This window comes from Notamacropus eugenii, chromosome 6 (genome assembly GCF_028372415.1).
Source record: "Notamacropus eugenii isolate mMacEug1 chromosome 6, mMacEug1.pri_v2, whole genome shotgun sequence".
Taxonomy (NCBI): Eukaryota; Metazoa; Chordata; class Mammalia; order Diprotodontia; family Macropodidae; genus Notamacropus; species Notamacropus eugenii.
Window position 1 is genome coordinate 27,630,270 of NC_092877.1, and position 14,482 is coordinate 27,644,751.

At 37.4% G+C, this 14,482-nt stretch overlaps 1 protein-coding gene across 1 annotated transcript in view; it reads right to left on the reverse strand.

Annotated features, from left to right (window-relative positions):
• Positions 1-365: 365 nt before the first annotated feature.
• Positions 366-14,482, reverse strand: part of SLC17A6 (solute carrier family 17 member 6) — a 57,985-nt gene continuing 43,868 nt past the window's right edge. Inside the window, exons 8-12 of the mRNA XM_072621950.1 lie at positions 13,709-13,858; positions 6,504-6,636; positions 4,943-5,053; positions 2,077-2,204; positions 366-701 (exon numbers count right to left, since the gene is read on the reverse strand). Of these exons, the coding sequence (XP_072478051.1) occupies positions 366-701; positions 2,077-2,204; positions 4,943-5,053; positions 6,504-6,636; positions 13,709-13,858 (858 nt within the window). The remainder of the gene's footprint in view (positions 702-2,076; positions 2,205-4,942; positions 5,054-6,503; positions 6,637-13,708; positions 13,859-14,482) is intronic.

Below are 14,482 nucleotides of genomic sequence, written 5' to 3' on the forward strand. Positions count from 1 at the left end.
CCGTGTGCCAACCCGGATAGTTGTGCTTTCATCGTTGGTTATGAATTTGAGCTCTTGTGTCTATAGAAGAAACGAGTTGCTTCTATAGTTTTGATCAGGAAATTTTAAAATGTGTAGTGCAGAAATGGCTGGACCTGAATGGATGTGATGCCCTGTCTCCATGGGGAAAGATTGTACTTAAACAAATGGTCACTTGATGGGATTGATTTTTTTTTGTTTTTTTTTTTTAGTTGTTTTTTGCTTTTTTTTGTACAGCAAGACCTGTCATTTTGAAATGTCAATATGTTTACACCACATCTCTTGTGCAAACAACCACAATGGATTTAATCACAAACACTACAAAATAGATTCAATGATTAGCTCTGTTAAGAATAATTTTCTCTTTCCTTATAGATGTATGAGTCTTGTACCTCTTCTTGTACAAATTCTTCTTTCTTCTCCCACCCATTAGGCCAACCACCATTGGCCTGTGTTGTTGCCCCATAGGACTTTGTGGTACCATAATTTACATAATTTTGAGTAATGTCCCCTGTTTCTTCATCAAGTTCATCTTCATGAATAAAGCCACACTTTTCTTCACTGGTCTCCTCAGGATCTGCCCAGGGTTGTTTCTCACCCGAAGCAAAGATTCCATAAAATATAACTCCACCATAATGGACTAAGGCTGCAATCAGAAAGACATACTGCCACTCTTCCCGGGACTGTAATGAAAAAAAAGTGGTACTGTGAGACGAGCCTTTCAAGGTTTAAAAGACTTGACATCTTCATTTAAATCTTCAAATTTTATATAGCGTTTTGAAAAGCATCTTATTCAAAGAAAGAAGCCATTTTCTACCAATCAATGGCTAACATTCGTATAAGTAATACATCTCCAACATGAGTGTTTTCATTTTTTCAAAACTGTACCTGTTTTGAAATAAAAGCCAAGAAATATCTATGACCTGCCTTAAGGTAAAAATGGTTTCTTTTAGAAAGTCTGAGAGTTCCAATTATAATTGAATTAAAAGACCTAGTGGAAGACATTTAGAGAATTGGATGCATTTTCAATGAAGAATTTGAGCAAGTACATAGATAAGAATTACATGGGATAAGAAAACTTGAATGGGCTGTGATCTAAACAGATGAGAACACCTGTACTGATCAGAGAATCACAGGACCTCAGAGGTTATGGAGTCTAATCTGTACCTGAATTAGATTCCCCTCTACATCCCACATCACAAGTGGCCATTAAGTGCAATGAGATCATGGATCAGTTGGGAGATACTATAGATAGACTTAAATTTGGAAGACACCCAAGAGGCCATCTAATACAGGCCCTTCATTTCACAGATGAGGAAATAGTGACTTAGAGAGTTTAAATGACTTGGCCAAGCTTACACTGCCAGGAGGCAAGATTTGAACACAGAGCCTCATTTTTCCATTGAATTTATTATATTTTGTCTCCCATGACCAGAGTTTTGAGTTAAAAGGCTAGCATTTGGCTTTGCTTGGTCTCAGAAGGTAGAACTGATAACAACAGGTAGACATTATATTAAGGTGGATTTACAATTGAAAGATAGGAAAAGTTCCTTAAAGGAGGGCCGACCAAAAATACCAAGGAAGGCAGTGAATCCCCTATTTATAAAGCCTTCACATTTGGGATGAACAGTCATTTGTCAGACATCTTGTAGCACAGTTCTTGCTTTTGGCAAAAATTTGACTAAATGACACCTAAAGTACCTTCTAACTCTGCAGTTGTATGAATTGAAAAGAATGGCTGTAACCAACCTCAAGAGGATATTGGGGAGCAGCATTATCGGAGATTTGCAAAGTAAAATCTCACCCCACCCCTCAGGTGTTCTGCAGTGGTCTATTCTGCAATCTGGCCTCTACACCAAATACATTTGAGATGTTAAGAAGAATACTGCTCAGCATCCAACAACAAGGGCTACCTCTGACTTGTAGGCGAGTCAATATTGCTTTGTTCGGGGGCACAATACTCCTTACCCCAGACGTAGAACATTAACGGGAGCAGCGAACACAATGCAAGCTCTTTGCCCTTTGAAATGTGAATACATACTTTCTTTGACCACCTACCTTGTTTTTTGTCATTGCGCCAACAATAATAGGGCAAACCATTCCAGACAATGTGCCAACACCATTTGAAATACCCATTAAGATACTGGCATATCTTGGTGCAATATCCAGGTGATTGACGTTGAATCCTGAAACAAATACCCAAACTTTCACTCATGAAGTTATAAGACCACACTTCTCGATTAAACAAATTAAATAGCAAGTTCACATTGTTGAAAAATCAAGTAATTTTCTATGACTTAGGGGAAAAGATTACCAAAAAATATACACCACATACCCACTCACTAAAGATATAAAAACTTTTCTGAAAGTAATAGATTCAAGCAGGCAAGGGGGCAGAAAGCTAATTAATTTAGGCCTAAGTTCCCCCTTTATGAGACAAGAAGCTTCTAATATGACATTCCCTTAAACATTGCCAGGTAATCTTATTACTCCTTGCTTCCACTTCCCTTGAAATTAAATTAAATTTAATAAATATGTTTAAGCACCTATCATGTACAAGGTACTGTTTCAACTGGTAGGGATATAAAGATCAAAAAAAAATCCTGCCTTCAATGAACTTCTATTTCATTGAAGAACCTTCTATTCAATTTTTACAATTATGTTTAGAAAAAGGAATTGTCCCTAGGTAGGATGAAGCCACATCTCCTGTAATTGTGGGTGAATGACTAGAGGGAAAATCACTTTGCTGGCCAGGTGTTGCCTATTGACTAAAAGCAAAGTGAAAAAACTACAAATTCCTGAGGCTACCACTAAAGTTTTTCCGCAATCTGTGCCTACTTCACTTATTCAACATTATCTCCTGTAGCTTTCCAAAACATGCTTCACTTCAACTCAAGTCACGAAATGCATTCCCCTTCACGTACCTTTGCCTACTTCAGTTACAATTTCAGCAGATCTAGAATGCTTCCCCCACCTTCCTCACCAATCCAAATTCTACACAAGTGGCAAGACTCATCATGCTTCTGTCTTCCACTGCTCAACTGTGTGGAGACTTAGTTCCACTCTAGGAACCTTGCATTCAAATTCTTTGTCCCCTTATCCTTTCTGTAGTCATGCCTTACCAAACCCCAACCTTGGATTATTACCACCACCACCCCATCTGCCACCTTCATTCCTTTTCACGTGTTGCTGAACACTAGACTGAACATAGTCAAGAGGCTGAACTGGTGGAATTTACTACAAATTTGTGTTACATAATTTCAACTGGGTCTTCATGCAGCAAAGCAATGCTTTTCCATTTATCTAGTGGATTCACTCTCCCACTGTTTACAGTGATTACTTCAAACTTCTCATCTCCTTTCAAGCTACCTACAGCATTCCTCTCCAACTTTCTCAACTCAATTCACTGAAAAAAACTGAGGTTATTCAATGAGAACTCCCTGTTCTCTCCTCTTCATTTCATATCACTCAGATTCTTTCTTTACCACCTCCTTCTTTACTGATGTCTCCTATGAAGATGTACATGATCCTTCTCCTTACCAAGGCAAATTCTATATGCATACTTGACTGTATCTTATCCTATCTTTTCTAGCAGTTTTCTTCCTCTACCATCTTTGCTCTCTAATTTTCAATATTTCCATAATAACTAGTTCCTTCTCTGCTATGTACAAATTTGCTCATATTTCCCCATCCTTAAAAAAAACCTTCTTTCAATTATCTGTTATCATCCTTTATTGTCTCCCCCATTCATGACTTAACTCCTTGAGAAAGCCATCTACACTCACTGTTTTCATTTCCTCTCCTCTCATTTAATTCTACACCCTCTGCAGAAAGGCTTCTAGTCTCATCATTCAACTCAAAATTCTATTTCCAAAGTAGCCAATGATTTTTAATCACCAGATCTAATGGCCTTTCCTCAATCATCTTTCTGGATTTCTCTGTGGCCTTTGACATTGTTCTTCAACTTTTTTCTCCTGCATACTATTTCCTTTCTTAGTTTTTTTGTGACACTACTCTTTCTTGCTCTCCTTTTACCTCTCTGTCCTCTTTTTCACGGCTTTCTCTGCTCTATTTTCTTGTAGCTGATGCCCACTAACTGTGGCCATCCCCTAATACTCTACCTGGGGCCTTTTCATCTTCTCTTTCAGTATTATCTCATCAGCTCCCTTGGATTGAGTTATCATCTTTATGGAGGTAATTCCCAGATTCAGTGTTACCCTCTATCCTGATTTCTAATGCCACCCTACCAAATGCCATTTGGATATCTCAAATTTGCATGTCATAGAGATACCTCAAACTCAGCATATCCAAAACTGAACTTATTATTCCCTTCCCCCCAAATAATGTAGGGGGATATACTCTCATACTCTCTTCCTAGTTGACCAAGCTCAAAACCCAGGTGCAAGTATCAGCTTCTCATATGCACTCCACCTATACCATCTGTTGTCAATTCTTGTCATTTCTGCCTTCAAAATAGATCTCATATCTGTCCATTTCTCTCCATTTGCAAAGCCACCAGCTTGGTTCAGGAAAGCTCCGGTACCTTATACATGAGACATTACAATAGTCTCCTGTTGTGTTTTGTTTTTTCCTTGCTAGAAACTTCTCCCACTCCAATCCACCTTCACTTAGCTGTAAAAGTGACTTTCTTTAAGCACAGGTCTGACCATGTCACTCACTCCCACTCAATAAGTTTCAATGGCTCCCTATTACCTCAAAGATCAAATATAAACTTCTCTGATTAGCTTTTAAAGTCCTTTACAATCTGACCCCTTCCTATCTTTCCATATATTCTGCAATCCAATGACCCTGGCTTTCTTGCTGTTTCCTACCTATGAAACTCTACCTTCCAACTCAGTCTTTTCATTACAATTTCGAAAGAAAATGTCACAATTAAAAAAAACCAACTAAATTTGTATCTTACCTGATATAGCAAAGCCACTGAAGCCCACTGCAAGCACTAAGAAGGAGATAGCTACCCCCCGGGTGTGAGAATATCCCACGACCAAGAGCAATGTGGCTTCCATGCCAAAGCCTTAAGAAGCAAACAGAGAGGAAGAACTTAATCAGAAATTCAAGACTATTTCCCATGGACATCAATAAGGTCTGAAAAATAAATCATTTAACACGACCCTACAAGGTCCACTGTCCAACTTTGAAGTGATATCTGGAAAGATAAAAAGCTAATTCTAAGCATAATGCCAATGGATGTCAGAGAGAAGTCTAATCCTTAAAGGTTATGCCTTCTCTAATATTCAGAAAATAGTGAATTTTAATGAAGAGACATTAGCCTAATCTGGGGGGGGGTGGGAGCTAAGAGAATGAACCCAAAGCATTCTTCTTTTGAGATCAATGGAAAATTTTCATACATTACTGAATTTAATATTCCCAGGCAGGATTGCCTGAGAGCTAAAACCAATCTCCATGTGGTTACAGTACAATATTTTTTTTTCTCAGAAAGATGAGAAGTGATTAAAATGCAACTTAATGGTACATATCTACATCTTCCTTTACACTAGGCTGAATGAGCTCCCTGGCTCTTCAGGCAGAGGACCTGAGTCCAAATCTCAATTTCGATGCTTATTGTGTGATCTTGGGCAAGTCACTTAACCGATTTGGGGCTCAGTTTCTTCATCTGAAAAAAAGGGGTGGGTGGGACTAGATGACCTTTGTTTTCTTCCAGTTCTACATCTATGATATTATTATTGTCTTGTGATAATGATAAAAATAACAGACATTTATATAGCACTTTTAAATTTTGACAAGTTCTTTGCATATATTGTCTTTTTGGAGCCATATGACAGCCCCGAGAGGTAGATATTACAGGAGTTATTCGTCCTACTTTAGTAGAGAGGAAACTGACATTTGTAGAGTTTGATGACAGAGTTAGTATGTGTTAGAAGTGGGACTTAAGTCAAGGGTTCTATGTTCAACATCTTATTCACTATCTTGCTGAATTTATAAAAGAAGAGGAATATGGCTAACATCTGTATAAAGGTTAACATCTTGTTTTATCTACAATGTGTTACTGCAATGTAGGGACCCCATATGTAAGATGATATATGTTGAGTTATAGCCTCATCTGTGCTGCTGTGCCAAAGCAGAATCTAGGTTGGGCAGAGCATGTATGAAAAATCAACAAACATACCAAAAAAAATACCATATTAGATTGAACCAAGAGACCATGCAGTCTAATTTCTTTTCTTTTAAGTGGACTCAAAGGTTATGATACTAAGTGGGTATCATTCTATACCTCAGAGAGACAGTCATCCTTAACTCTTTGGCTAGTAAATGAGTATCAAGCATGAAAATCACTTGATGGTTATTTAATTCACTGGAGACCATGGAAATGAGTAGCATGGGAGGTATAATAAACCACTGGGTCCAAATAATTTCCAGTATTTAGGATGAATGAACACATTCCACTCATAAAAAGATGACCTCAGTAGAATAAAAACAGTGAGTTGTTCAGTGCACGGACTTACCTCCACAATTCATGATTTTCCTCACTGTAGTAGTTGAAAGAATCTGCCGGCTTCTTAGAAAATCAGCAATTTGTCCTCCAATTGGCACAATGATCGTCATCACCAAGTGAGGCACGGCAGATAACATTCCCACCTGATGGAAAACAAATGTGGGGGGGGGGGGTTGAAATGGGTATTAATTAGTTAACATTAAGGTTTGATGGCCCCATTTCCTGACCTTTACATGGCTTGTGTATGAAGAAGGGGTGATGAAATAACCTGAAAAATGATGATGTGTCCACTTACCTTTCTAGAATGAGTAGTGACTTGTATTGAGTTGGGAGGAGGCTGAAGAAGAATGAGGTTACTGACTTTGTCCCTCACTTCAGCCTCTACAACCACCAGTGCTATGATCCATCCTTTGCTGGGTTTTTACTCTCAATGTTGTGGTTGGGATGTATCTGGATCAGAACTAAAGCATTCTGAGCTTGGCCAAAAATCTTGAAGATATTAAGAGATGTGAATGCCAAGAAGAAACCTATTAGCTCTTAATGCCAATCCCAGAAATGTCTTCTGGATGCTTTGCTCAAAACTTGGAAAGGGTAGCCATTCTCTTATGAACAAATAGCTTCTATTTTATTCTCTAAGAGTGAACAATTTTCTTTACCCTGAACTAAGCTGAGGCTTCCTTTGACAAAAAATCCAACCAAAAAGCCCAAACAAACTTTCTGCACTACTTTTACTACTTCCCCTAGACTCTACTTGAGAGATTTTGGATTTTGAGTCATAGTAATTGACTAGGAAATGCCACCTCCAATTAATGACCTCTTCCCATAGCTTTTTCATTGTGGATTCCTAGGACTTTTTGAAGTTGTATTTTATAAAATTGCATGTTATATCTATGGGCTGCTGGGTGGCACAGTGGGTAGAGCACTAGGTCTGGAGTCAGGATGACTCATCTTCATGAGTTCAAATCCAGCCTCAGACATGTAGTTGTGTGATCCTGAGCAAGTCACTTAACCCTGTCTGCCTCAGTTACCTCATCTGTAAAATGAGCTAGAGAAGGAAATGGAAAGCCATTCTAGTATACTTGCCAAGAAAACCTTAAATGAGGTCATGAAGAGTCAGACATGACTGAAATGACTGAACAACAAAATATTATATCTGTAAATAATAATAATTTTCCCATTATGTCTACCACAATGAATGCCTTATAAGTATTTATGAAACAATGTTCTTCCAAATAAATTAAAACCCCTAAGGTAAGACAGAGAAAAGTAGAAGGAGAGAGAGAGAAGAGAGAAAGAAAAGAGTGTGTTTCATTTTGGTCTAGTCCTGGAACTTCATCAGTGTTGGGAACTCCTGATATGGAAACTCTCTCTATGGATGCAGATGAACATCACCTGTTAACTTATAGTAGTAATATCTTAACACTTGGAGGCACTGAAGGGTTAAGTACTTGCCCTCTGCCACATAGCAAATATATAGCAAAGTAGGTCATGAATGCAGGTCGTTCTGACTTCCACTGACCTTCTACACACTATAACATCCTACCTGTACCAAAAAGAGATTTTTTTTTTTTTTACAATTTGGTTGGACTCCAAACCAACTCACTTCAGAATATAATAGAAATCACAGAATTCTAGATCTGGTGGTCCCACTGGACCACCATTACCAAATTTATGAGAAATATACATTTAATCTTTGCTCTCACCTAACCCAATACCTAAATTTTATAGCTGACATTGAGATCGAGGGAGAATTGACTTAACCAAGGACATTGATCCAATTAGTAGTAGGGTCATAACTAGATGTCAAGTCTCATGGTTATATCTAGTGTTCTACAATAAATATTGACAAATATTTTTATTGTGTTCTAAAGATTACACAGAACTTTACCCACATTATCCCACTTTTTCCTTATAGTAAGTAAGTTTTACCTTTATAAATTATCTCATTTTACAGATGATGATAGCACATATTTACACAGTATTTTAAAGTTTGCAAACCACCTATATATAGTATCTTACTTAATCCTCACAAAATTCTACAAGGCAGGTATTATTGTCAGAAGTGGTATAGTCAATAGAGCCATGGACCTCCTCTCAGGAAGACGTGAATTCAAATCAGATCTTGGACACTTATTAGCTGTTTTTGTGATACTGGACAGGTCACCTAAGCTCTTTCTGTCTCCCATTTCCTCCACTGCCAAAGATGCATAACAACAGCACCTAACTTGTGTTGTAAGCATGAAAAGAAGTAATATTTGTAAAATTACTTAGCACATAGCCACATGGCTATTCCTTCCTTCTCTCTCTCCCTTCTTTGTATTCCAAGTATTTAGCATATAATAAATGCTTCTTGACTGACTGACTAACAACACATCTGACCACCTCAACAAAAGCTTTATATGCTCAAATCTTTGTCCAACTTCATTTAAAGATATGTACGTGAATGTGTGTATATGCCTCAGAAAGAAGTGAGTCAGATTTGGAATAGTCCATATTGTTTTATCTCAACAAGACTAAAATACGCTAATTAGATTCTAAAAATTATGTTTTTCATAAATTTTGGTAATGGTGGTCCAATGGGAGTACATGCATTGCCCAGAAAATTCTACCTTCTGATAAATTCTCATGTTTCTTTTTCGGAATTGTGTTTCTAGGAGTTTATCAATAAAAAAATCAATACTTGTGTCACATATTCAATATTATAACGTATTGAACTCTTGCTTTCATGTCTAATGGTAAAATGTCAATCCTATACAGGCTATATATTTTAACATGTGTAGACTTGTTTGCAAGTTCCAAATATCTTTAATTTCCAACACCCACAAAAAAAGTCTTAACCAATCATTTCTCTCACAGTTCACCATAATTTTCTTCTCAGAGAATGAGTTTACTTGACCTCGAAATTTCTTTCTTGTGAATTCCTTCTTCCCCACCATGGAAGTGTTTCTTTTACTAAAAAGCTAATGGTTGTGGTAACTAAGTTTTCAGGGACGGACATTTTTGGATGAGCATGGTAGAAGGATTCATTCAGAAGGGTATGTAGTTCTTGAGAAAGTCATCACAAGTGGGCTAATGATTTTCTGTTCTAATAGAAGGAAATCTTGTATTTGAATCATGAGACTTAGACTGGTCACTTAATATCTACATGACCTTTAACCTCTCTGATCCTCAGTCTCCTTAGCTGTTATAATGAGTCGCCTTTATATGATTTTTTAAGGTTCACAAAACTATGCTATGTTCTTGATACACAATTTCATTTGATCCTCGCAGCAAATCTCTTACTTTACACATTTTATAGCTGAGGAAACAAGCAGACAGATAAGTGATTTTTCTTAGTGGTTAAACAGCTAGTAAGTGTCTAAGGCCATTTTTAAACTCAGGTCTTCCTGATTCCAGGCTCAGCACTCAATTCACAGTACCACCTAGTTAATATGTGTCTAGAGTAAAATTCAAACTCAGTTCTCCCAACTCTGAAGAAATATTGGGTTTCTGCCATGGGAAATCTTCAAGAAAAGACTGGCTGACTTCTTGATGGGTATATTGTCTGTGTGTGTGTGTGTGTGTGTGTGTGTGTGTGTGTGTGTGTGTGTGTTGGTATATTCTTTTACAGGTATGGCTTGGAGTAGACAGGTCCTCTGAGGTCCTCTCTAACTCTGAGATTCTATGATTCTTGGATAGATAACAAGTTCTGTTTCTTTAGTCCATCAATTTACCAAGAAGAACTAAATAAGTCAGACTTCGGTTGAGACTCCATGATACAGTCAAGTGAATGACTTAATCTTTACCTTGTCAGTTTTTCTAACATAAGTTAGACTCTCTCAAATACATTTCAGCAGTTAGAACAATCGATCCCACTATGCTACATTTACATGAATGTACAGATATAAAAAGAATATGTTACACTAAATGATATAGGTAGTGTCACAGATGAACATTGAGAGTGGAGTCAAGAAGACCTAAATTCAAATCATGCCTCCAATACTATGTTGTATAATCCTGGGCAAGTCACTTAACCTCAGTTTGCCTTAGTTTCATAAAATGCAAAATGGGGTTATAATAGCACCTAACTCACAAGATTATTGTGAGGATCAGATGACATAATATTTTCATTGTGCACACAGAAGGAACAACATAAATGTTTATTCCCTTTTCTCTCTACCCATCAGTATGACCCTGGGCAAGTCACTAAACCTCTCTAGGCTTCAGTGTCTTTATCTGTTAAATAAAGGAGTTAGACTCAAGGGTCTCTATGGTAACTTCCAGCTCTAAACCTACAACCCTGGAATCTTCAAAGCCTTTTCCAGCTCTAAAGTTCTGATTCTAACTGGAAATACTTTGGGACTTCTAAATCTCTGCTCTATATTCTGTTCATTGGCCCATGTTTTATCTCAAAAACAGGGATGTCAAACCCATTATATGTCATCATCCATCCATTGGAGGAACCATTTGGCTATTCAGTGCCTTCTAAGAATGAAGTTGGTTCTACCCAAACAACACATTTGAGTGGCTTTCACTTTAATTGACTTTTCTCTGCACTAAATGAACCCGCTCTTTTGGTATCATGTAGACCTAGACTCTGGGTACTTTTCATAGGGGTCTTGAACCTCAAGAACATTAAACCCCTGTTTTCTCATCGATCTCCTTTCCACCACTTCCTGCTATTTAGTGCCTAATTATTGGTACTCACTTGGCACATAATAATCAGCGCCTGTTACCTTATTGCCATAGTAATGATATTATAGTCTATCACGGGTTTTACAATAACAACCTAAATTTATTTTCTATATTAAGCTCATCAGTTGTTAATACGCCCATTACAGAGGATGAGAATTCATGACTCATTCATTTCTACTACTCTGGGCCACATTTCCACTCCAATCAATCCATATCCTGCCAGGACCTGGCAGGCTGCCTAAAAGCAAAGAATGTTAGCCAAGCAATTTGACAGCCTTTCTCCCCTAAAAGTTAGGGAGAATGGAAATGGGTCCCTTATTGATTATGTATATGTGACTAGATTCTGTAACCTGACCTTTCACATCTGTTTCCCTGTAAGCCTTTTTCCTCCTCTATGGAACTGCACTGCTCAGATGGCTGTTAAAATGGTATTCCTATGAGATAGTCTTAGACTGTCTCTAATTTGTGCCACATACAATATTTCCTGTTCATCATACGGCTGAAATATATTTGAGAAAGTCTATATTATGTTAGAAAAACTGAGAAGGTAAAAATTAAGTCACTCAATTGACTATATTATGTAGTCCCAAGCAAAGTCTCACTTATTTAGTTTTTTTATGATAAATTGATGGATTAAGAAACAAAACTTGTTATTTATCCCAGAATCATAGAATCTCAGAGTTAGAGAGGGACTTAGAAGCTATCTACTCCAAGCCATCCTGTAAAAGAATATACCAACACACACACACACACACACACACACACACACACACACACACACACACACACTAGACCCATCAAGAAGTCAGCCAGTCTTTTCTTGAAGATTTACCATGGGAGGAGCTCAATGTTTCTTCAGACTACCCAACCCACTTCAGGATGGATCCAATCATTAGAAAATATTTCAGGCCATCATGCCTATATTGGCCTCTGTGTTACTTTTACTCATTGGTTCTAGTTCTACCATACAGAAATAAACAAAATTAGAGTCAACCCACTTCTCTATAACAGCTCTTCAAATACTTGAAGATAGCTATGTTGCCACCCTGAGTCAACTCTTTCCCAGGCTAAAGATTTCTAGCTCCTTTACCTGATCATTATCTAAAATTAACTTGAGACCCTTAGCCATCCTGACTGCCTTCCTCTGGCTTGTCAACATCTTTCCTGAAATGTAATGGCCCAAACTGAAAACAACATTCCCGATGTGGGCTTCCCAGGGCCAAGTATCAAGTACAAAGAACATAGGTAAAATTTGCTCTACCAGATAAATCAAATAAATATATGATTTTTGAACTTTTGACATATTTTTTCTTTCTCAGACTCTTTTAATTATATAGATTTCTATTTCCAGAGCAATCACACTATTCCATTAGCATTCCCATGTTTCTTCCCTTTACCCAGGTGGATAGCTCCATCTCTATTTATAAGCTCTTGGTTTCAAACTCATCCTGGCTTATGGATTCAGTGTGAGTGATTGGTTTTGAGCTGTCACAGCCCACAGTGCTTTCTGGAGTGTTTGAGCTGCTACAGAAAAAAGATGAGCACATGGGAAACAGCTCTCTTCCTTAGAAAGGAAGAAAACAGTTTCCTCAGAAACAGAAATTACCAAAGGGCTTGAAAAATGGCTGCTCCCCACCAAGTTTTCTGCAGTCTATCACCTGAAGAATTCTTTCAGGTAGAGATGTAGCACAGACACTCGAAAGTTGTGATGGGTATGGGTAAGGACATGAAGAACAAGATGGAACAAATGAGAGAAAAATTGTGAGGCACTTAGCACAGTACCTGACACATAGTAAGTACTATATGTGTTAGCTAACATAAATACTTTGAATAGCAATTTATCAAAGCGTAAACATGCAACCAGACCTTGTGTTAAGTTGGAAACTTTCTCCTTTTCTTCAAATTTCTTAACTTTGTGTTTCTAAATAGTATGTATTTATTGAATGGGCATGTTGCTCAAACCTATTCTATCATCAGTGTGGGGAATTTCCAAATTGAAAACTCTCCCTGTCATAGCAGATTGGCAACTCACCTGGAGTTTATAGTTTTGCAGAGTTTCTTGGGGGGCACTGTGAGTTTAAAGTGACTTAATAATGGTCGTATGGATAGTACGTGTCAGAGTCAGGACCTGAACCCATATCATCCTTACTCTAAAGACCAGACCTCCATTCAACATGCTGTGCTACATATGTAAATAGACTAGATCAATGGGAAAAGATATCCCTTCCTGTCCTGATCTGTCCTATCCCATCCTATCAAATTTAATCTATTCTATGTTACAGGATTTTTCAAGTCCCTTGGAACCTACTTGTTGAACAAATTTTGGGTACATGTTCTAGCCAGAAAAGAAAATGAGCAGATTTCAGGTTATTTTTTTGAGCACATCTATAAAAAGACAGCAAGAACGATCAAGAGTTTCAAGTTCATGCCACCTTATATACCTGTCAAGGTTTGAGCTTGCATTTGCTTTTCAGCTAAATAAAAAATTAAAAACCAACCTCACCAAAATTATAAAAATAAAGAGAAGACCTGTTTACATACCTTGCTGATCTCAAATCCAAAGACCTCCTCAAAGTAAGCTGGTTGACTGATAAGCAACAAGTAAAAGGTCCAGCTTCTGCAGAAGTTTGCAACAATAATTGCATAGACTGGCATAGATGTAAAAAATTTTCTCCATGGAGTCTTGAATTTCTGAAATTCCCCCCAAAAAGAAAGTCATATTTATCATTTCAACAGTGTTTAGAGTTTTTAAATGCTCTTTAATCAATCCTCAGACTATGTGAAGAAGGAAAACAAAAGAATTTGTTGCAATATTTAATACAATCCCCAGCAGCACGAATGGTCATCACAAGAGAACAGTATAAAAATGTCAGCCTAAATTGTCCATTAAGTTGGTGCAACTTTAAGAAGAGGATCTGTATATGAGTATAAATGAGACCTTTTGTTTGTAGGAATTTTCAATTAGCAATCATAATAACTCATTTAAAAAAAAATTAAGGCCTTCAAAATTCTTTCCTTACAGCAATCCTATGAGGTAGACAGGCAACTCAAATGTTGTTACCCCCAATTTTTAGATAAGGAAACTGAGGTTCTAAAACACCAAGTGTTTTAATCCTAGTTAGACAACTAATAATTGTCGGAGCCAGATGGAAATCCCCCTCTTCTGGCTTCAGGTCCATCACATGATATATGGCATTAAGTTACTTAGCACATTGCTTGGCACATATAAGCAGAAGTATGCTGGTAACTATTTTAACAGTCATCTCTCTAGAAAAAAAATGTATGCATAGCACACTTGTTTATTTTTCACTGTTC